This window comes from Palaemon carinicauda, chromosome 31, assembly GCF_036898095.1.
Source record: "Palaemon carinicauda isolate YSFRI2023 chromosome 31, ASM3689809v2, whole genome shotgun sequence".
NCBI lineage: Eukaryota > Metazoa > Arthropoda > Malacostraca > Decapoda > Palaemonidae > Palaemon > Palaemon carinicauda.
Genome location: NC_090755.1, coordinates 20,368,710 through 20,393,643, shown reverse-complemented (window position 1 = coordinate 20,393,643; position 24,934 = coordinate 20,368,710). Strand labels below are relative to the sequence as shown.

The window sequence follows — 24,934 nt, the reverse complement described above, 5'->3', positions numbered from 1 at the left end:
TGCATGCTAGGTAGGCTTGGCAGAACCAGATCCTTGTGTGTGTCCAGCAGACAGAGTATATCGGCTCCTAAGTTGGCGGGGAGTTCCGATTTGGTCACATATAATCCTTCAGCATTGAAACTTGATTTTGATTCTGAATTTGGTCGTCATCTTGTTCAGGGATCGAAAGTTTATCCTTTTACCCCCTTGTATAGGCTTGTGTGAAAGAGACAAACCATACCTGCATAGAAATTAGTAACAGTTGCAAAACTTGACTTTTGGAAGTACAGTATCATATCTTCTATAAGTACAACCGTAGGCACATTCATATAGCATATAAATTTGAATGATGTGTTAAAAGACCATGCAATCACCATGGTGGTGATTCAATGATGACTTGGATTTCAAGTAAAAACTTGATTGCCTATTTGTATTTAAAGGTTATTTTCTTTTCCAGATGTTAAAATCATATGTGTACTCAATAAAGATTTTTTGTAAGGGGTTAGTCCCGTTGAGGCACAGCATCCTTCCGCTGTAGGCCTTAGTTTGTGGTCTGCAGCATTTCTTCACTCCTGAGCTGGACTTCCTTTGTATCCTTCTATGTTACCTCTGTTCTCGCTTCCTGTCTTCCTTCTTGCTATCCTCCCCTTTCTAACTTTTACTCCCTAGTGCAGCTGTTGCCCAAATTTGAACATCTAATATAAAATAAGATCAAGTCATCTAATTACAATTGTTGGTGGCAATGTTTTGTCTGGCTGCATAGCCAAAAAAATGTGAGGAACTTGAAAGTTCTGGTAGGTGAGAGGAAGAGTTGCTCATGTGATACTGATATTAGTAGCCTCCAAAAGAGAATGGCTGGCTAAGATTTTTGCATAACAAGCATTTTGTTTTTGGTTTATGTAGGTACTTTGTATTCAAGTGTTCTTTTCCTTACAAGGGAGAAATGTAATGTTTAATCTAACTTCAACACCCCAAGAAGTTGGAAAGTAGTCTGATTCATGAAATATGGAAATAACTATCTGAGCACTGTGAAACCTTTGAGGAAATTTTCCTTCATAAGTTATCCCTAAAATATGTGCAGTACTGTAGGAAGAATAACCTGGGAATAATTTTTTTCTTCTCATTTGATACCTTTTTTTGGTGTTGGTTCTATCTTAGTTTGTGCAAATGCATTCTTCTTAGTTTTTTGTACACTAGACAGACACTTATTTGTGACTTTCTTAATGATTTCTAAAGTCTTTGTCTTACTGTAGTGTAACACATAATCTGCTAATCATTTTGTTGTGCTAGAATTGGACAGCCTAGTACTGGATATATTTTAGTACCTAGATATGAACATCTGGTGAATATAGAAATAAAAATTTTTATCAAATTCTCTATAGTAGTTACCTAGATATTTCATGTTGGCCTCAGAGTTCATCAGTACATAATACAGTGTATATGTTGGCAGATTTGATAATCAAATTTGGTACTAGCCTACGCGGTTGTATAGATTAGTTTGTTAAAATGGTAACATTATTTAGTACTGTATTTATATAGTGCTAAATATCAAAAGTTCTTTAAAATTTATTGTCGGTTGTTGAAGAGTTTTCAGTGTTTTATAGACATTTTCATTGGGCTGTGTAGGAGGAATGTTTATTATGAATATTTTAATTTATCAATATTGTATGTGCTTGTCTGTGATATTTATTTTAGGGAAATTGTTCATCTTTTGTTTCTGGTTATGGAATGGAAGGTTCTTTTCTTTTGATTTTTTTTAAGTATTAAGAGGTAAAGATGCTTTTTGATTTTTACAGATGCGTGTAAGTGTGTGTAATGAGTGCACGTGACAGAAGTTCACAAAATGAAACCTCAACATCGACGCACAATGTGACCGACAATCCACAGTCTGCTGGGGTCAGTTTTTTTAAATATTCTTATTGAAGTTAGTTATAATATAGAGGTTATTTTAGGGTTTGGCAATTTCTCTCCCTTTGAAGCATGGTGTTCTAATGCTATATACTGTATTGTAAATAGTTTTGTTTTTTGTGGGCTATGATTGTTAGTATTGTGGCAATTTGTTTCTTGCAGCTTTTGTTAATGAAAGTGGCATAGGTCAGATTTAATGATGATAGTTTATGGTGCTTTGCCTGCTTTATCATCAAAGTTTTATACTTTTGACATACTTTTTTATCATTTTAATTTTTTTTTACTATCTTTATAGTCAGAAATTTTTCTTAGAATCCAGGTGTATCTCATTAGCCATTTTTAATTACAGGTCAAAAAGAATTTTGCTAGCTATGCATGATACAATTTTTTTTTTATATATATCAAAAGTACTGAAACTGGTTTGGGGTTCTACTTTTGCCCTAGAGTAAAGGTTACATATTTTTACCACACTAACCCAATGTTTTTTTTTCTTTATCAATTTGATTTATATTTCGAATTTATGCTCTTAGCCATGGTTTTCAAATTGCTCATGTTTATTTTTTATATTTCTATTTAGGTATTGTATATTCAATTTACAAGTTTAATTTATACAAAACTCTTTAATCTCATAGTGCAGTTGCCTTTACAGTCATTGGTTATTTCTTGAACAAGCGTTTATTTTGGTGGTTTTTTAATATTCTATCAATGTGAATGATTGTAAACTTGAAATGTTTTTAATGCTTTTTTTCTTTGAATCTTGCAGGGCCCAGTCCCCACCAGCAGTAGCAGTAGCAGTGTCGCGGGAGGAGGCATGGAGTCACAGTTGGCGCAGCCACAACCTAGTCCATTGAAGGCAAACATCATGGGTTCTGGTGATGGGGAGCTTGTCAAGTTGGCTGATAACAGCAGTATTCACACATACACTCCCCATTCATCTCCAGTTCCCCCAATACAGGCTACACCAGTAGCTGCGGAAGTAACTCCTAACTCTACTCCATCCTCCTCCCCTCGAAGACCACTCTCGCTTTCCTCGGAACCTCCTGCCAAACGTATCAAAATAGAAGAAAAACCAACAGACTCCTTAGAGTTACGAAAAGTAATTATTGAATGGAAGAATAATAAACTAGAAAGTGTGAAAGAAAAGTACAATAGTCATATAGTCGAGAAATATTTTTTAGAAAACGTTGGTAATCTCATGGATTACCAAAATTGGTGCAGGCGTCCTCCCCGGGAATTTTTGAACTATGTTCGTCAACACAAACTAGAAGGTGATGAGTCCCTTGAAGTCAAATTTACTACTCCAAGTCCATTCCAACTTTCCACTGGAGTACAGATAAAAACTGAGAATACTCTTGGTGCACAGTCCTCTCCAAGTAAAGCAAATATGGGTAATCTTGCAAAGACTTCTACATCACCTGTTAAGCCAGGTAAAGGTCTAACTGGTGTTGGAGGTAGACAGAAAACTTTATCCACCAGTGAAAATCCATCATCAGTGACATCACACCAGGACCAGATGGTGGAAAAAGCTAGACAGGAAGCATATGTTGTACAACGTATTGCTGCCCTGCGAAAGGAGGGTTTGTGGTCAGAAAAAAGATTGCCCAAAGTCCATGAGCCTCCCAGACCAAAGGCTCACTGGGATTATTTATTAGAAGAAATGGTCTGGCTTAGTGCAGACTTTGCTCAGGAACGAAAGTGGAAAAAAGCTGCAGCAAAGAAGTGCGCACGTATGGTACAGAAATACTTTTTGGATAAGGCGTTACAGGCACAGAAGGAAGAAAAAGAGAAAGAAATGAGGACTAGGAAAATTGCGGCTTTTATTGCTAAAGAAGTTCGAACATTTTGGGGTAATACAGAAAAGTTTATTCATTTCAAAATAACAACCAAGTTGGATGAAAAGAAAAAGAAAGCATTAGATCAGCAGCTCAGTTTTATTGTCGATCAGACTGAAAAGTATTCCTCGATGTTGGCAGAGAGCATGAACAAACCTGCAGTAGTGGACTCAGCTGCAGTTTCAACTTGCACCACTCCATCGCAAGATGCAAGAATGTCTGACGGTAAGTCTTTTCTTAGGTTTCATTTCTATCATTATTAAATATTTAAAGAATCAGTGAGCCTTTTTATGGTTCTGCTAATGTTTTTATTTTATTTTATTCAAATGAGTGACTGGAAAAGTTCAGTTTATATTGTGAAGGCATTTTTAGAGTCCAAGTTAGCACATTATTTTGTTAGTAATAAACTTAATGTTGGAGTAACTCATAAGATAATTGAAATTATTAAACCAAAAAAAACTATCCCTTTAAATTTTCAGCAAAGCAAGAAGAGCCTTTTTAGGGAAATTCCCATTTGGCTCTGAAGTAATTTCATTGTTTAGAATTTTTAGTCTTATGGGGATATGGTGGTACAGTAGTTATTTACAGTATATTGTAAGTAGTCTTATGTTGGTGGATTCATAACCAGGTAGTTTGTGTTTAGTTAAGGTTTTTATATTAGTATTTGTGCTTATGCATATACAAGCCTTTCATCCTTTGAAATAGGAAATGTCTTCAGAGGGGCTAGAATGTTCATTGAAATTGATAAAGTAATTAACAACATTTGGTGAACACAGAAAAGTAGCCCTGTCCACTCATCTGTCAGACACACTTCATCACAGTGATTACAAACAATTCTTTTGGATCTTACCTTGGCTGTTTAATCTTTTCCTCTAATTCTTTAGTTTAAATGCGTGATATAGGTTTTGTGTTTAATGATGAGATGAAGTAGGAACTAATGTGTAAACTCATGAGTTCCGAGCATGGCCCCAGTAGTAAGCTTCAGGAGCATATAGAACTTGGTTGTACATCGGTTAGTGTTTTTAGGGTTGGTAGTGTGCGAGGTGGTCACCGCACTAAAATTTCTGCTGGAAACTTCCTTGCAGAGCTCTGATAATGTTTGACCCAAGGAAGGCTTGGCCTTTCTGGCGTCTTGCAGATAAGCCCTCCATGTCATCTTGGATGGAGTTGGTAGCCAAGTGATATCGGTAATCTCGGTGCCAGCTGTGCGAGTGGCCTAATGGTGATTCTCACATGGTAGCCTAATAGTTGGGTTCCAAGTTTTTTGGAAGTTATCAAAAGTATATTTTTGGAAACTTCATTTTATAAGCAATTACAAAAATAATGTTTTTATTTGCCCTGATACTTTTATGGCAGCCATCTTGGATTTTACAAAATTTTGTTAGAAAATCTGTTATGACCTAGAAAATTTGATTTTGAAACCAAGTCAACATTTCCAGGGCCAAGGAATCCAATGTTATCAATATAAGATTAAACCACAAACTTATTTGTCTGAAATATTTTTCTTTAGTGAATCTTTTACAAATAATCAGCCGTGAACATTTCACCTTCCATCAAGAATCCACATGGTGTTCAAGACAAAAATGGGTTTAATATTTTAGGCAACCAAGGAGTCTACATATCACCATTATTGTCATTATCAGTTTCATATTTATTCTGTATGTCCTTATCATTTTGACCTTTACTGCCGTACTGATAAAAATCAATGCAGGATAAGTTTTTTGTTCTGTTTTGCACTGGCAGTTAATCATCACAATGATGACCTGTGGAAGGGCATGTGTTTCGGCTGGTTATCAGACTACTTGTGGTAGCCATTCTGTTGGGGATCCAAGTTGGAATCCTGCAGAGCAATGCTGGCCCAACCCCACACACTGGCTTGGATATAAATTCTCGGGACGTATCAGAGCTCCAAGGGTATGAGGTAGCTTATCACTGCAGAAGAGATGACATTGCAGTTCGAAGATGGTCTTGGTGTAAAATGCCTTTGTTCCAACACGGAGACTTACCTCGAACTTTTTTCTTAGGAGTACCTGGAATCTCCTCTCATCCGACCAGAGTTTTGTGTAGTTTACCCTACTAACGTTTTCTGTGAGGACTACCTCAGGCGGAAGGATACGTGCCCTGAGGCTAATCCCGAGTCAGGCCACATGCTAGCTTGGATCATCTCGACGCGTACCCCTTGAGCAAAGTAGAATTATTTTGATAATCAGTGTTTTTCAGGGGTATGAGCACAGAGGATGATGTGGAAAGAATAGGTCAGACTATTCAGTGTATGTGTAGGCAAAGGAAAATTAAGCCCTAACCAGAGAGAGGAATCCAATGTACTACTGTCGGGCCAGTCAAAGGACCCAGTAACTGAAGCGGTAGTATTTCAATGGGTGGCTGGTTCCCTGGCCAACCTACTACCATTGGTTCCTATCAACATAACCATTGTGTCTTGGGAGAAGGTAACAGTCTGTGCATCTGATGGTGTTCACTGTAATGCCACAACAACCTGGTAAATCAACAGTGTATCTGTTTCTTTGTGATTGTTGTCCTGTAATGGCAAATCTTGCTCCATATATGCCCTGAAGAGGTGTGAGTCCAGAATGAATTTTATCACTTGTCCAAATGCATACGTGTATAGTCCAACCCGGACTATGCATGCAAGCATCTTGATAGAAGGGCATGTGTCATTCTTTGTGAATGCAGTATTACTTGTTCGTACTTCTTCCCTGGTTCCAAAGCATGTTTCTGATGTATCTAGGTCTGAGTTTGCTTGTGTTTGATCCGTTCAAAGGTGAATAATAAATTCATCTGCTCTTCGGCTTTAGGACGTAGCTCCACATCAGCATTCTGGGTTGCAGTGACAAAAAACACGATTGCTTCCAGTCGTAGGATTCATCATTGCATTCTTGAATCTCTTTCTCCCATTCTCAGACAAGGTGATAACATCATCAGATGGGCACTGCATACTCTGCTTCCAGATGATGACTAGACCATGACAATTAGTTTCTTCACTCAGGTTTAGAGTGCAAAAAAAAATATATATATATGGCCTAATGACTATTTTGTCTTCTGAAATTATCAAGTAGTTTCTAAAACTGTTGTAACAAATGTCTCGTGACATCTCAAGAATCTTGTTGCTTACTTCGTCGTAGCTGGAATCCACTGGTTGGTGGCGGAAGTGACATGACCCCATGCTCATGAGAATTTGTCTGTGGATTATTTTCTATTACCATCAACAGAGGGAAGTGTGTGATGTATCCTCTGTCCTTGGTTTGATCAGTGCCAGAGATATCTCTCTCCCTGATGACAACCAACCTGGTTCAGTATCACCTTCAACTTCCACCTGGAAGGACACTGCACATAAACGGAAATTTCAAGGGCCTCGACCTGTCCAGTTCGAGAAGGGAGGCACAAAAGAGGCAGAGTGGCACACTTAGGTTGAAGATCACCCTCTCCTGCTGCTGCTATTAGAGGGATGCCTAAGATGCCTTGGTAGCGAGTCTTTATCGGACTGGCATATGCTGCCTTTTCTAGATTGCCAGGCCTTCCATAATGTGTAGACCAGTGGTTCCCAACCTTATTAGCAGGTGACCCCAATCTTGCTCCTCCAGCCATAACTACAACCTCACTGTTTTTATGCAGTGTATATAACCATGTAATGGTTGTGTTGCATGTTACTAGATTAGTGACAGTAGGAATAAAAGAAAAGAGCAAATATAATATTCTTGTAAGTGGTGGTGATGTAAGGCTGAGAATAGAAGATAAGATGCACATGAGATTTAATTTAATTTTATATGAACATTTTTATCAGAAAAATTTGTGTTACATTCCACAAAGGCAAACTAAAGATAAAACTGTATGTTATAAACTGATAACTTTTTTTGTAAGACTTGAGACTGAATTTCACTAATAAGTTTGTCCATTCATGGGTTAATTGTTGAAAGTTCTGCTCTGGAATCGAGTTTTGGTAGCAACCGATTTCTGTTTTTTTTTTTTTTTTTTTTTTTTATAGAAGACAGCCTGTGAATAAGGGTTTACACACGCCCTTGTTAAATACACGACACCAACAAGGTGTTCGCGCGAGGGTTGTAACTTCTGCATTCCATGCTTTTATCTTTCTCTAGTATATTTGGAAGATTTATATTAGAAAAGTGTAAAGAAGGACCCTTTTCACCGGGCGTCACAGGTCTCTCCCCAGAAATAGATTTTTCCTTCGTCAAAATCCCTTTTCACACAAACCTTATAGTGAATGGCAACAGTATTTTCTCAACCTCCCTTCCAAGGATTGGTTTCTCCTTCTTCACAGCTGTCCAGAACACGCCTAGTGATTGTTGTGGAAGTTGAAGTGGAGAGGTTCATCATGTTGCACCTTGATGAGTTCCTCTTGCAGATCTTGAATGGAAGAGTCTTCCTCTGAAAGGTCTTCAAAATTGACATCGAAGGGTTTGCATACTCATTTGTAAATGTTGTGCAACTCTTAATCTGGAATATACGGTACATCTCCAACTCACTCGGCTTTTCAGGATGCTCAATGTTGGTACTTCGTATTTCCAAAAGTGAGAATTCTTTGTCTTTCAGAAATGATTTAAGGAGTGGAAAGGACAGCCTTCATACCCTTATTTTTTTCCCATCCACAACTCAGCTTTGACTTGAATCCTTTGAGCTTTTCTGACACAGTGATGAGTTTTATCTTTTCCTTCCATGGGTATTCAAATTTAAGTAGCCACCTTGGTTCAGAAAGCATTGATGACAGTGCATGTTTATTCTTGCTCAATTATGTTTCAACTCTGCATGCAATAGAAAAACTCTGGAGCACTTTTCCTTGGGATAACCACTTGACAGAAAAGTAGTAAAGTGAGTGTTCATGTTTTGTGAACCCCATATCTCAGCACATCCAATTGAACAACCTTGAATCTAGAGTAGTTGATTTAATAAATTTCAGTATTTTAATCACATTTACCATCACAGAGTTGAGTTTGTGATAATTTTATGGAAGCAAGGTTTTCCAAGTGGGACAAACAATGCGTCATTATCACTGCAGGGCTCACTTTCATTACCTTAACAGTGAAGCCTTGATGTGTCCCCAATATCGCAGATGCTTCATCCAGGCATACACTGAAGCTTTGTTGCCAACTTAGTCTTTGTTGTTTATAGGAAGTAGGTTGGCCAGGGCACCAGTCACCCATTGAGATACTACTGCTAGAGAGTTATGTGGTCCTTTGACTGCCAGACAGTACTGCATTGGATCCTTCTCTCTAGTTACGGTTCACTTTCCCTTTGCCTACATATACACCGAATAGTCTGGCCTATTCTTTACAGATTCTCTTCTGTCCTCATCCACCTGACAACATGGAGATTACCAAACAATTCTTCACCCAAGGGGTTAACTACTGCACTGTAATTGTCCAGTGGCTACTTTTCTCTTGGTAAGGGTAGCAGAGACTCTTTAGCTATGGTAAGCAGCTCTTCTTGGAGAAGGACACTCCAAAATCAAACCATTGTTCTCTAGTCTTGGGTAGTGCCATAGCCTCTGTAACATGGTCTTCCACTGTCTTGGGTTAGAGTTCTCTTGCTTGAGGGTACACTAAGGCACACTATTCTATCTCGTTTCTCTTCCTCTTGTTTTGTTAAAGTTTTCATAGTTAATATAGGAAATGTTTATCTAAATGTCATTGTTCTTAAAATATATTATTTTTCCTTGTTTCCTTTCCTCACTGGGCTATTTTCCCTGTTGGGGCCCCTGGGCTTATACCATCTTGCTTTTCCAACTAGGGTTGTAGCTTAGGAAGTAATAATAATAATGAGGCTTTCTGCTAGGTTTTGTTATTTTGAAATTCACAAAATTGGTCGGAATAATAAAATATCTGAATTGCTCTAACTTGGTTCAGTAACGATCAGACTTGAGTTGGTAACAAAGTTGTAAAAGAAAGTCAAAAGATTAATTTATATGAATGGCTTACTAAAATATCACTCTGTGCAATAAAGTGGTATCAAATAGGTTTTACACTCCCTTATCTAGAGAAATATAAACAGTATTGTATTCTATTGAAAAATACAAAAGACACTTGTGATGCTACAGACAGAGCACTGGTCCAAATTATACAATTGATTTTGATCAACAGATTGATACACAATTTAGTTGAAAGCAGGTTATGTTCAAGTTTAGGCTTATTAATTAGACTGAGTGACAAAATAGCAATTATACAATTTCCTAACACTTTGTTTCTATAAAGCTATTCAAGCAATCGTGGAACTATGTTTAGACATTTATTTTAACACTTGGAGATTTAAAGGCTGCTCATGAATGGTAAAGGCAAGTGACAGCTAGGAGGACAATGTCCTAGACATATCCATATCTAGTCCAAGCCCCCTCTCCCCCCAAGCTAGGACCAGGGATGGCCAAGCAATGGCTGCTGATGACTCAGAAGGTAGACCTATATGCTCCCCCAAACCCTCCATCCTTAGCATACAAGGATGGTGAGGTTGAAGACGCTAGAAGAAACTATCGTGCTTTGAGCGGAACTCAAACCTCAGTCTGGCGATCACTAAGCAGGGATATTTCCAATAGGCCACCACAATTCAAACACTATAATGACAATAGGCATAGACAGTTAACTTAACACTTGAGCAAATCAAACTATAAAGTTAATTATTGAGATCAGAGATATACGACAGATATCAGTGACTTAATGTTAAACTTAACTTTGGATTTGCATTCTGAAAGATGCTGTTCTTCAGAGAGGTGTGCCTCGGTGATGCAAAACTTGCCTTATATATCCCCCGTTTGGTTAGTTTTATACGCTGTTTCAAGTGATACATCACAAAACCTGTTCCCAAAATACTATTGTAAGGATCTTTGTAAAAAAAAATCTTTATGATAGGATGTAACTAAAAATATTGTTATTCACTTCATGAAAACATTTTACAAATAAACCACTATTTACCAAGATATGACATGATTTCGGAATCAAGACTCCTCTCAAATGACGTGACATCCTTTCTAACCTCCATGTATGTATTATTCTAATCCTCCAATTCATTCTAGAACCTTCTAGATTTTCTACATTGCACTTATTTTTTTCCTGCGCCATATGCCGCATTAGATCTGTATACATCAGGTCAGATTCAGGAAAAAAAAACTTTTGGGTATATATAAGGATATATTTTTTAAAAGTCTAGGTGTACATTACACAAGCAGAAACATAGCTTTATAAAAGCAATTTGGCAGTACAGGCAAGCAACAAGCATACACAAAACATCTCCATAGCAGGAAATGAACGATGTGTTAGTAAAGGCATGCAAAGCAGTCACGATTATAACAAAACATTGGATACAAAAATAATTTGCTACTGTACTTCATTAAATGAAGTGCAATATAAAAATAATTGAATTTATTACATATGAATGATAATTGTAGTTTTATATTTTATGTCTACTAAGTGTGAGTGCTTGTATGTCATTAGTTGGGTGTTTGAGAGTTGTCAAACTCCCCTATACAACTTTTTCTTAGTGTTAAGCTGCAGGGTGATTTTGGGGGGATTTTTTTTAGGAAAAATGTGCGTCTTATGACATGGGAAATACGGTACTTGAATGTGACCTTGAATGATTAGGTCCAAACCATATTGGAGGAAAAAGACAAAGAAGCATCCTTAGGCCTCCCCAGTTTTTTATAGTCTTCTCTTATTTGTCCTGAAGGTTTTATGTGGATGGGTATGATAATAGACCTGGCATGTATCAAGAAGTTTCTGAAGCTCCCCTCCCTTTCAGTATGGGAACTAGTCAGTTAGGCAACACATTAGGAAGGGTGACTTGTTTTTTCAAAGAAAGTTTATTTTATTTTTATAAGATGACAATGGCTACCAGTTTAAAGTTGAATGCTTTAATCTAGCAAAAACACCCCTCTACTCCTATATGATAATTTAATTGGCACTAGTCCCTAGAAACTTTTCAAAATTCAATAATAGGTCTCTTCCTGTCATATGTCAACAAAATGCCCCATATGCTTGATGACAAAGTATATGCAACATTTGGTCATTTCTTGTGTTGTCTGGTTGTTTGGCAAGTATATTCCGAGCAGGCTGAAGGTTGTAGCTGACCAGTTCAGGAGCCTGGGGAAGATTATAGGGGTAGAGTGGTTCCTGTATAGTGATACTGGTAAGGCTGATTGAATTGTGGAGAATACTGATGATTAACCTGTTCACCACACTATTGAATAAAAAGCTAATAGTGTTCTAGTCTACAGACCCATGGGCTTCATTTTAAGTTGCCTTGCAGCACCCATAGGACCACTTGGATGCATGTGACTTGCCCTTAATTAAGTTTGATGTGTCAAGTGATCACCCATGTAATGTTCACCTCCAAAGCTTTAGATAGATCTCTCATGATCTTCGGAAGAATTATTATTTGCTGTGACGGGTATCTCTCGCGTTAATTTCACTTAACAGATCATGAATTTTATAGGCTTCTTTTTATCTATTTTGTAGAAGGACAATCACCCAACCCTTAACTAGTTCTGACTGAAGGGTATAGACCTATTTTCCCTTTTTTATTTGTAGCCTATGCTCAAGAGTAGGTAAGAAGTAATAAGTGTGATTTTTATAAGTATTCCAGCACACTTTTGATGGTCTTATTGTTGGGGAAGTATGCAGATGAGAATCGTTGTGTCATGTACCAACCCTGTCATGCAGGCATCGGAGTTTCCCCTCATTCTTGATTTTTCATGCTGTGTAAAAAAACATGATTATTGGTTCTTGACAAAAGGTTTGAACAGTTATCCCTTCCTTCCTAGTAATTATCGGGAAACTTACTTTTTATAGGTCCTTTGATGGAGATAAGTTTCATGCCAGGGGCGAACTACCAAAGTTTGCCTTTTACTCCATGCTTCTCTAGCAGACAAAATTTCTGTCGGCTTGGGTATTAAGGGTAGGGATTTGACATTGCCAAACCTCTTACCCATGGCGTGGGTAATTACATAATAATACATGATAGTAGCCGGTGAATTAGACGACTGTTACACCGTAAGAGGATTTATTGTCTTGAGTTGATTTTCACTATAAAAATTAGCATAAATCTTGAAAGTGAGTGAAATAGAACTTTAAATCTTGAGATTACATAACAAGAATTATAAGTGTCTCGCTGGCTTTCAAATGATTTTATCAGTTCCAGTAACTTTTAATTATTAAAATACACACGGGGAGAGCGGACACTCAGGGAGACATTAACATGATTTAGATTATAACAACTAAAAGAAACTATTGGACGTCTTATGGTGTATGGACATCCGCCATGGTTGAGGAGGCTTACCATAGCAGGTGGGCCTAGTGAGGGTTGTCCACTCACGAGTAGGACTCGGACTTAACTGCTCTTCGCCTCACTGTGAGTCTTCTTATTTCCCCTACTTTGCTGGGGTGTCTGAATTGCTTCCCACAAAACCCATGGATCAGGGAGACAATGTCATAGCTCAGCAATATCTGCCTTTCTTCCTGCACATTTACTTAACGTTTTTGGCTTTTGTTTAAAGTTATTCAATTGTCCGTGACAATGTTACTGATAAGCTCTTGGGGTTTTCGTTTTGAAGCTTTGTTGATTGCTCCAAAAGTATAGTAAGGAAAGCATTTTATCCAAAGTTCATTTGCTAGCATAAGGTCAGGAAGTATGAGGTGGATTATATGAGTTGTTCCACCCCTAGACATACTCATGACCAGGAAGCTGGAATTTTTTTTTTGGAATTTAGAAATACCAGTTATGTTCCTCTATACAGTACATTACTTCACTATTGATTTAACTGTTAAATACTAAAAGACACTGGATTTTATTTTCATTTGGAACATGGTGGTGTTTTCAGGGTAACAGCATTTTCCTAAACTGTGTAACCAAAACTGAAGTCTTATCATTATCTCACCTTTTGCAAGCTACGCTGTCCCCATTTGACCAAATAAGACAGTGATTATCTTCAGACCTACCACTTCACTTTGTTTACAAGCTTTTATTCCCTAACCAATTGTTACTAGATATACTTTAAGGAAGAAAGAATACTGGTTTATGTATCCTTGAGTACTTTTAATTGATTTTAAAGATAGCACTATTTAGACCGTAAAATATTTCACAATTTTTTCACCCTTAATAATTGTCATTATGCTGTTATTAACCTTTTTTAAGATTGGTGTTAACATTTAAACCAACCTTCATATGGAAATACTGTTCTGTATGTGTAAAAAGATAAAGGGTTCTATCATTTTTATAGCCGTTTAATTACTGTTGTCCTGCAATATCATTGATGCCTTCTTTAAAATTTACAGAAGAATTCCAACCAGAAGAATCGTCTGATGATGACGAGGCCACAATAGCAAAAGAGGATGATAATCCAGAAGAACAAGAGTCAGAGCTACAGCTCTTGCAAAAAGAATCCGAACAAACTATAGAAGACCTTCTTAAGGATCTCCCTGAGGGATACTTCCAGGAGATTCAACAGTCATGCAGCAACTCTCCTGAGCAGATGTCTGAAGAAGAAACCCGTGAAATTGAAGAGGAACCAGTCGCCATTGAAGAAAAGGAAGAGAAACAACCAGAAAAGACTGAAAAGAAAGGAAAGAAAAGGAAAGCAGAATTTGAGAACATGGATGAAGATTTCAAGGCTGACGAGTCGGGAGAAGATGACGAAAACACTATTGAAGAAGAAGAAGCCAAAGAAGGGGAAGCAGACCATGAAAAGGAAATAGCAGAGTTAGAGGTTAGTTTTTTGGGTTTTCTTTTTGTTGAAATTATGTGACGTATCATTATAACTTTGACAAAATCTTTTCTCATCACTTTATTAGATTTTACCATTTTATTTATTATATACACAGGCTGAGAATGAGATGTCTGTGGAAGAATTAAGGAAGAAATATGAAGAATTGGCGGCCAATGCTGAGCCAATGGAGAAAGAAGAGTCTGAAGATGAAAGCAGTGTTGAAGATGGAGAGGAGAGTGAGGATGAAGGGGTGTCTGGAGATGATGAAAAGGAAGAGGGGGAGAGTGAAGACGAAGAGGAGGAAGAAGAAGAAATGCCTAGTGATGAGGAAGAGGAGGACTTAGGTCTTGGCCTTGAAACATTAATGGAAGAAGACTTGGAGGAGCCAAAGAGAGACCGGGAAAAAGCAGACAAGGAACTCCAAGATGCAACAGCTGCAGCAGAAGCATTACAGCCCAAAGGATTTACTCTTTCATCCACTTCTGTCACAACTCCCATCCCATTCCTGCTCAAGCACATGTTAAGAGAGTATCAGCATGTGGGTTTAGATTGGCTAACAACAATGTATGACAAAAGGCTAAATGGCAAGTATCCCTCGTGTTTGTTTTGTGCATATAAAGAACTATAGTTAGATCACTTATTGATTTCATTTTCTATTTGTTCTAACAAGAATACAAACGTTTATAGTCCTTTTAAGGAGTGTCACCCTGCCCTATTAAAACAATGTTATTTTAAGGTTACTTCAAACTACTTTTTTATCACAGTCAATTTCTGACATTTAAAAATTATTTGAAATGTAATTTTCTTTACAAAAATTAGACCAAGGTAATCTTAATTCATTTTTAAAATTGTTATATGTATGAGAGATACTTTCAATTCTGACTATTTCTCGTGTGAAAGTTTTTCAGTTTTCATAAAAGTGACTGGATTTTAAGCAATAACATTCCCTGCCTAATGTTTGAATAACAAAACTCATTATAAAAAAGTAGATGTAATATTTTTCCCAAGATTTCATGCTAAGAGAGAATGGCCCTCAATTTATTTGTATAAATTCATTGAAAAAACTTTATTATGGATAAGTATGGCCTTCTGGCAGTAATTTTCCTCATCTCTGCGATCATAAGGACATGATCATCATATGTCAGGGTTACTAATCAGTGGAGAAATCCTTTGTTCAAATACACAATATACGCTACATGTACCTAATACGCACACGTAAGATGTGGCTAGCGAAATATATTCTTGTCTGTATAGTTTTCTGGGCAAAATTAGTCCTTGAGAATTATAGAAAATGGTAGTGCTACTCTATATGAGATACTGAAATATATAGTTTCCCTAAATTTGTTTAAGAGAATGTCAATAAATATGTACCCAGGTCAGAAAATAGTTGCGTCCTTATGCAACTTTGTGCACTTTGCCGAACATACAAAAAGGACTTTGTTCCTACACGAATACAAATGATTTCAGCTAAGCTTGAACACGGCTGGTAAAACTTTTATCACGGTGTCAACCTTTGACTGGTTGTTACTAGTCGTCAGCTGGGAAGTCCCACCCTCCTTGCTTGCTCACTGACAAACCACTTCTGTCTCCACCGGCTGTAAATTTTGGAAAATTGTCATGTTTTTCAGCTGTTAACCCCTTTGCTAGCAGACATGAAAGCATGTCTGGTACTACACATGTTGACATACTAAATACAGTATGACATTTACAAATATAAACCATATGGAATTCAAAATTACTTGTATGTTCTTCAAAAGAGTACAACACATGGTCGTATATTGCACCCAGGATATTTCATTAAAAATGCTCTGCCCCTCCCTGATATTAGCCGCCCCCCCCCCATTCTTCAGCCAACCAACAAATGCTTTGTAATTCTAGCCTTTATTCCTGATTGTGTAAGGGCTTTTATAAGGATTTTATATTACCATGTGGAATCACACTGCTCTCTTTAGCCAGTGTCAACATTCTCTACATGAGACATTACTCTAACCCGACACTCCCAGGTCAGAGATGTGGATATTCTCACATCTCACCCCACCACAAAAGTTACCTTACTGTTATGTTTAAAATACTTATGTCTAATAAACTAAATTTATATTCTCTCTTTTGCAAAAGTATTTTTGTCATTAGAAGGCAAGTTTTTGGTCATTGTATGTATGACTTATAATTATACATTATAATAGATTTCTTGTATCATAGGAAACAAACCGATATTTTATTTACGTTTCTGTATACAGTAACATAAGGTCCGTTATCGACGATTATTCGTCTTTCGTCGGCTATCTATCATGAAATTATTACTCGGTCACATAATCACTTCATGATGAATATAAAAAAATTTTACGCATAGAATCACAGGGCTATACTAATTTAGAGTAAAATGATATATAAAAAATAATCCTGAAAAAAACCATGCCACAATTACTTCTTAATGAATAGAAATGAATTTTTAGGGAAATAAAGTAGAAAATAAAGTACGCTTCTGAAAAATATATTCTGTAATCAGTAGTAAATCAAATAAACTTGGAAATGCAGATTATCATAAAGTGTGCATGTATATCCTATAGTGACAAATTTCTTGTTAAGTTACTGAGGGCGGATCTGCTAAATATTTAGCATTTTGCTTGCTCTTGCAGTATTGTACTGTAGTTCCATCTCTAGTTTGTTCTTCATTAGAGCTTTTTACTAGATTTACATGTTATTAAAAGAGGTGTGACATTAGTATATAATTGCAAGTCACAGTCCAGTTGCGTAAGTTGTTACTTGCTATTGATCGTGCACCCTGTCATCTGTTCACGATTGGTTGCTACCTTTCAATTACGATCAATTGGTCGCATACCTTCACTCTCACCTGCTATATTGTTCTCCCATGGGAGTAACACTTCTAACCCTCTTATTTGTTTCTACAAAACACTACCCTCGGGAAAGAAGCATGTTAGATGGTTAAAATTTTAAATGGCTGCTACACAATTACAGTCCTGAGCAGGTACTCTGTTTTGTAGTGTATAATTAGGAAGAATGCATTTATTTTCCAAGGGCTCTAGCAGGCAGAGCACTCGTGTAGTAGTTGCACATAAGCATTTAACAAAGCACAGTCACTTCCTGGTGCCCTTCTAACCTTAGCCATTTTGCCATTAAACCTAGGAGCTCCTACCTGTTGCTCTTCCCCTTTTACTACCAGTCAGGCTGGGGACTGATATGGTAGATATGTGCAAGCATATTGATCATACTCTTGGTCAGCACAGTCCAAGGATGGATGCTGACCCCAGACTAAAGGATGTTGGGCTAACATCTATGGCAGAACAGACAGGGTCAGAGGCGCAACTAATATGTGGCAAGAAGGTCCAGTCACTGGCTATGAAACTCATCAAAGGCTATACACTATCACGTTGATAATGCCACTTCTCTTCCGGGCAGGTAAGTTCGGCAAATTAGAGGTCAGTACTGTACCTAGATGGGTGACCTGAAAACACCATGTGATAGTGACAAACACAAATTGTAACAACACATTCAAGCTTAGCATGCCTCTTAAGCAACGATGGCATGCAAAATATCAAAGTTTTCAAAATTTTCACCTCTTCCACTAGAGGAGGGATTCCTCCTTTGATGCATCTTGTGGGAAAATTCCTACAACCCTGTCAGAGGACGGGATGGTGTCACACGTCGAAGCTTGGGACTGTGGTCATGCTTCAGTAGACCTCTCGGTCTTGAACGGGTTTGTTCGTCAGACCCTATTTAAGATGGAGACCGCAGTCACGGTTAGACGTGCAATTAGATTACTGTACTTCATATGTACAATGTACCTCTAGTATGTGTACATTCAGATCCCAATCCTTCCTGCCTCAAGGAGGTACCTCAAGTTTGTTGTTGTGAACAAAGTATACTGCTTCAAATTACTGTCTCTGGCTATCAACAGCTCTGCAAGTTTTCAACTAGATCTTTACTCTGGTGTCATCCTGGGCCCATTCTAACGGGACATCTGTTACATTATCTGGAGGACTGGCTGATTATGACGGACTCGATGGAGACCCTTCTCTTTCATTGGGACAGTCTAATTGAATTTTACCATGATCGGGGGACTGTTATAAACTGGGAGAAGTTGAATCTTGAGCCAAAATGGGACTTGGTATGTTTGGGGATGGAAATATACACTGTCAAAGGTAGAGAGTTCCTGACGCGGGATCACTCAGAAAGATTTTGAGAGATTGCGTTCTTTCTCTTGAGCAAAGGTCTTTGAAGGCTCTGCAGTGGCAAAAGATTGCCGGGACACTTTGCTTCCCTTGAACGTCTAGTTCCGTGCAGCTACCTTCGTATGCGCTCCATTCAAGGGAAATTGGAAACCCTTTGGTGGTAGAGCAAGGGTCCTCCTGGAATGATGATTCCGATTGAAGAGGAGCAGATACAAGATCTGAAGTGGTGCTCTCTAACACCAGCTTCCTCAGATGCACAGACTTACTGTCCCACCCCCTCCCCTCTGGAACTTTGGCTGTTCATGGATGCATCAAAGATAGGATGGAAAGCACACTGGCTCAGACTATGGTGTCAGGACAGTGGTCTGTTTTAGATCGACAGTGCCACTTCATCTTGCTAGAGCTAAAAGTGACTTTTCTAGCTCCAACATTTTCAACCACTCCTCTCAGACCATGAGGAACAACGCAGCTGTTGTGGCTTTTCTAAAAACAAGGAGGTACTATTTTATGGCAACTCTACCTTCTGCCATGCAAATCCTGCAGTGGATGGAGATGAAAGCAAGTGCTCTGTCAGACCTCTTTATTCCTGGCAAGAACAACATCCTGGTAGACAAACAGAAGGAAGACCCAGATAGTTCGCTCTGAGTGATTTTAAATCCTCGGATGGCGAACTCATTGATGACTAAGTAGTTTTTCATTGATATACTGTTTTGTGACATCCCTCGGCCAGAAAATTCCAGTATTCTGGTCTCTGGGTCTAGATCCTGGTATGGCACTCCATGATGCATTGCAACATCCAAGGGACAATTAGGAGATCTATGCATTTCTCACTATTGTGTATAATAAGGAAGGTTCTCAACAGGGCCAGATTGTTTCACAACCAGAAAAGAACTGTGGCCTCAAGTAGAATGGTACCCAGAGCTTCTATTGCTACTGAGGGAGATGCCTCTCCTCTCTGACTAGTTATGACAGCAACATGCCCGGATCTTCCACAATGTAATAGAGTGCCCATGTCTTCACACTTAGAGGTTATCCAGCATCTACTCACATGTTTTTGGCAAAAAGTTGCGAAACTTATATTCGGATACCACAGGTCATCTTCCTCAATCTATCAAGCAAAATGGGCCATTTGCCTTGGTTGGTGACGTAGTAAGGGTGTCTTCCCTTGGAGCTACTATACCCGATATCTGAATTTTTTACGTTTTCTCCGAGAAAAAAAAAACTCAAGGTCAGTGGTGAAGGGCTATCAGTCCTTTAGTTGATATTTGCTCTTTGATATATCTGCCTATGCTGATACAAATCTTTGAACAGTTGGAAGTGAGACCACCTCCCTACTACATGAACATAGTTCTCTGTTCCTTAAAAGGAGCTGCGTACAAGTCATTGAATTTGGCTATGGACCTAAACCTCATTTTGATGGTGTCATTTTGTCCCCTAGCCTCAGCTAAAAGGATCGGCAACCTTCGTGGTCTCTCCCACAACCTCTTATTCAAGGAGATAGGGGCAGATCTCATTCTCCTTCGTACCTGACATTAAGATCCAAAATCCGTCGTTACCTGTACCAGGTTCATATTTTTTTGGATTTGGAGTCTTAAGGAGGGAGTTGATGATCCTGATTGGTGCTGATTTTGTCTGGTGAGAGCGCTAAGGTGCTATCTCATGGGCGCACATGTAGTTTGGCCCCAGGGTAAACATCTCTTTGTCAGCACTAGGAGAGTTGAGAAGGAGACCAAGAACACTTATCAATCAGAGAGGTCAAGGACAGTGTCGTCAATCCGTCGCCTTCCTCCCAAAGGGGAACACGACTTAGAGCTCTTGACATACGAGGCATAAGCACACCCATGGTATTCGGAAAGAATCTCTCCGCAACGCAGGTACTCCAAGCGGGCATCTGGAAACATCAGACAATCTTCACAGCCTGCTACCTGCAGGACTTAACCCAGAGGTCAGTAAACCACAGGTCAATAAGTACTTTCTCCATGGGACCTGTTCTAGCTGCACAGCAATTGGTTTGACTATCTTAGCTGTTTGAGGGCAGAGGTTACGAGTTAGTCTGGTATTAATGTAAGAATGGCTGGAATTTTCTCTCCTCACTTTTCCCTCTCTAGGAGTACTGCATCTGACATCCTTTCAGCTGGATCTGAGCTGTCTGTCGATAAGCCATACATAGCTGTAATATACTAGCATATAAGTGTCATCCCCACTCTCCTTATGAGGGGGGAATATAGAGTGTCTAGGTAAACCCATGCTATGATATGTTTTTGCAAACCTTTGGTTTTGCCTTAGAAATTCTCACAAAAGTTTCCCTATGCTCACTAACCTCCAGTGCATGGGCCGGCTGCAATTGTCAAGCCACTTGTTAACGAGGTGTAAGGATAATTGCTCTTTCCGCATGATACTAATGCTCGATTGGAGAGATTGCCTGGGTAAAGTTCCAGCCAGTTGGAAAATGAGTCTCCTATGTAAAGAATGAGCGTTTGTATTCGTTTAGGAACAACTGACATCTTGAAATAATTTGTGTATATCCTAACTGTATAAACCCCAGTTCTTCACACAAATTTACTTGTCAATGCTGGGTGCAATCTAAAAGGGCTAGATCCAAAAGAGCTAGTATCACAAAATGGCTAGGTCCATAATAGCTAGTACCAAAATTGCCATTATAACAAAATAGCTAGTAGTTTATTTGAACTTGTACAAAAAGAGCTGCAAACCAAAATAGCTACAATTAATTGTTCATTTCCTTAGTCTTTCTTTTAACCGGTACTTGCTGACCACTAATATACGCATTTAGATTGCATATCTTAATTGCTTCCTCGTTTTTAATTCCTTGAAGAAATTGTCATACTGTTGGATGTGCAGTGTCCTACATTCCCTGAATAACAAAATGCCATTCCTCTAGCTTGTTATTTGTCCTTTTTCTGTTTTGTGTTCTTTCCCAAACGTTCCACAAATCGATAGGGAATAAGGGTGTTCTCCCTCCTCTTCTCTGTTGTCTTCCAATGTAGATGTCTTCAAAATAGTCATATAATATTTGCATTTCTTCATCTGACTGTAGATATTTTGAGGTTCTCATTCAGCTCTTCGAAGACATCTGTCACTTCATCTGGACTTAGAAATAACAAAGCAGCCAGCATCTTGCAATAAAGATGGCAGTTGGCATCAGATATTCAGTTAAGCTATTTTAAAATCCAGTAATTTGTATTTTTCTACATATTGACTGTGATAGATAAAGAAAAAAAAACTCATTTATGTTTTCATCAGGATACACTCATGAAAGCATAAATAGCACTTTTCAAAATTTAAGGATACATTTTCAGGTTCACAGTTGGGCGCTTGTCTTTCAAAATCTGAAATGCTTGTAACATAAACACAAGGAAAAGAAAATCTCTAACAACATGGATTGTATATAATTGATAAAATATTCTAGAAACAACCTTAAAAGTGCCATCGCACAGCCATATTTTCGAACTGGCGAGTTGATCGAGCATAAGCCGACTTGCAAATATGATTATTTGCTTTGTATTGCTTGTTACATCACCCAGTAAGAAGGGTTTTGCTTTTCCATTTATGGTAACCATTTTAAATTCTTCTGGAATTAGAAATTTGCTAATTGATATAGGTTCGGGAAAATTGCCTTCAACCTTGCGTCTAAGAAGTAGAGACAACATTACATTTTATTGAGACTACCTATTTTGGTTAACACCTCTTTTTGTACCACTTCAAATGTACTACTAGCTATTTTGTCACAATAGCAATTTTGGTACTGTACTACCTATTATGGAATTAGCCACTTTGTCGCACTAGCTCAAATGTATTACCTTTTTTGGACCAAGCTATTACGTTGCATACCTGCCAACGCCTACTTCCGTAAGTCCTATCTTAAATCAAAGTTATTTTTCCGTGAGCTAAGGGTGGGGGCCTGTGCTTCCCCGCTGCCAACTGGTATTATTACCAGTCGATGGTTTAAGCTATTGAAAGTTTGAACAGCTGTGTTCCTGCTTCTTTGAAATCATTACTATGTAAAGAATTCGTGTTTGTATAGTTAGGTTAAATACTAATTACTTCCAAATTTATCTTTTTTTAGCAATAAACCAAATTTTAATCAAAAAAGCTATTTGAAACATGAAATATGGATATTCTTCTAGCCAATAATGCAGTGATCAGAATTTACAAAATTCCAACTAGAGGGCGTGAGTCATGCTCCTTAGTAGGAGTATGCCTATGGTGAGCTAGAAATATTTTGTGTGTTGATAACAAAACCATGTTTGGAGGATTGAAAGATATGCGTGTGTTGAGGGATATGGCTAACGGTGTCTGATCATTATTTGATTGAGGCAAAATTAAGAAAATAGAATGAGTTGATGTAAAAGGGATATAGTGATAGTTGAAGAGTTGAAAAAACAGAGGCAAAAAGTGAATATTAAGAAAAGTTGGAAGTGGCATATGACAGTAAAAGTGAGAGAAACTGGTAATCTAGAGGAGGAGTGGATGTAGTATAAGAAATTTTGTTGGGCTTGCAAGCTTCTGTTCAAATGCACTCACCAAGAAAAAATAGAAAACCTAGACATTCGTGCATTCCCAGAGAGGTGTCCGCTCCTGTTCACACGCACCCTCCCCAATCGGAATACTTATAAAAGCAGATGGAAATTCTCCTGGCCATGCACAAGCACTCACCCTCACTGGAAAAGACATTAGCTACAAAGTGCTAGTTCCCCCATCTACAAGTGCTTAACGGTTTGAAAGAACCCCGTTTGTGGGCAATCTCTCATTCGTGATCAGGCTTGAACTAACTGAAGGCGTTCGTCTAGCTTAGAAAGGCAACTGTAGGACAAGATGGTCCACAAGTCCTTCAGGAGTGAAAGCACAGGCCCTTCAGTGGTATGGAATTTATACCAGTCAATCTGGAGTGAAAACATGAGCCTTTCAGTGGTATGGGACTTAGACCAGTCAATCAAGGATTGCATGTGATTAAAAGGCATCTCCAAGACTGCTAAGGAAGTCAGCCCCTTAGCTATGGCCACTGCCCATTGAAATACAGGCCAGATTTTATATTAGAACCAGGAAGAAAAATTTGAACTTCACCGGCCTGTGGATCGTTCAGACTCCCAATAATATCGGTATATGAGTCGAGAGGCTTAGAATCTATGACTCGAAACTTGAGGCTTGCTTCAGGAGAAGTAGAAAACCAAGAATCTGAAGGCCCTTGTTATTATCAGGCAAATTACCAGCTTAGGGGAAGCTTCCATGGCTGCGGTTAAGACAGGCTAGACCTCTGTGGCTGCGCTCAAGATATGCAAGACCTCCATTAACTGCGTATGTGGAGATTTGCAGGTCTCAAGAACCACGTTGGAACTTCCTGGTCTGTACTGGTTTTTCAAGGAACCGAGAAAGGGGACGGGCTGGCTTCTTTGAGAATCTGTTTTCTCAGAGCAAGTAGTTCTAGGAAAATTCTACTTCTAGCACTCTAGACAGGAGAGATTTTATTTACCTGTGGAAGCCATTCCCACTTTGCCCATTGAGGCCAAGATTACAACCCTGACTCTAGGGACATAATGGAAAGACTCGAGGAGGAACCTACGAGTTCTTTAAGTAGTGCTTACTACCTCATCCACTCCTCAAGCCCTATGTGAAGGTCAAAGAGGCTGCTTGTGTCTCGTGGCCGTGTGGTAATTGTGGCTTAAGGGGACCATCCGCCATGTCTGCCATTTTTTTTCTAATGATCCAAAATACACCATTTTTATATATGTTTTAGACATCTATAATACCTTCATCATATAAAGATTTCAACTCATTTGATCAAAAACTGGTTTATTAGCAAAAATCATGACTTTAAAAGAAAATTTAAGTACATTTTCGCCACTAATATGACACCAATTGTATTGAAGCTTATACCATAAAAACTACCTTATTCACCGATCAATTCTGTGAGACGGAATTTTAATTTTCCTTTGTTTTTTTTTAAGAATTTTTTTCCTCGTCTAGACGCAAAATAATCTTGAAAAAGAAGGTGAAAAGAAAATCAGAATTCCGTCTCACAAAATTGTGGGATTTTTATTCTTCTCTCTAAAATCAAACAACAAATGAGAAAAATGTACCTAAGTGTGAATAAGTGTTTTAAGTTATGAGCTCCCAAAGATTTGCAACAAATTTTCGCTTCTTTTCATAAAGAAATCAAGATAACATTATTATGATAACTTTGATTGTTTATTCCTACATAAATACACCCTAAACGAGGTATTTAAATCTTGACACTTGGTGTAAGGATGTCATGAGTTGCCAACGATATTTCATTGTTGCTAGTGTTTTAG

At 38.2% G+C, this 24,934-nt stretch overlaps 1 protein-coding gene across 6 annotated transcripts in view; it reads left to right on the top strand.

The window, feature by feature from the left end:
* LOC137624333 (helicase domino-like) overlaps positions 1–24,934 on the top strand; it is a 211,839-nt gene that overhangs the window by 10,815 nt on the left and 176,090 nt on the right. For 5 of the 6 annotated variants that reach the window (XM_068355011.1, XM_068355015.1, XM_068355012.1 and 2 more), the window contains exons 2-5: positions 1,776–1,875; positions 2,651–3,944; positions 14,006–14,436; positions 14,552–15,020. In XM_068355011.1, the coding sequence (XP_068211112.1) occupies positions 1,795–1,875; positions 2,651–3,944; positions 14,006–14,436; positions 14,552–15,020 (2,275 nt within the window). In that variant the 5' untranslated portion in view covers positions 1,776–1,794. The remainder of the gene's footprint in view (positions 1–1,775; positions 1,876–2,650; positions 3,945–14,005; positions 14,437–14,551; positions 15,021–24,934) is intronic. The other variant, XM_068355013.1, reaches the window with a different exon arrangement.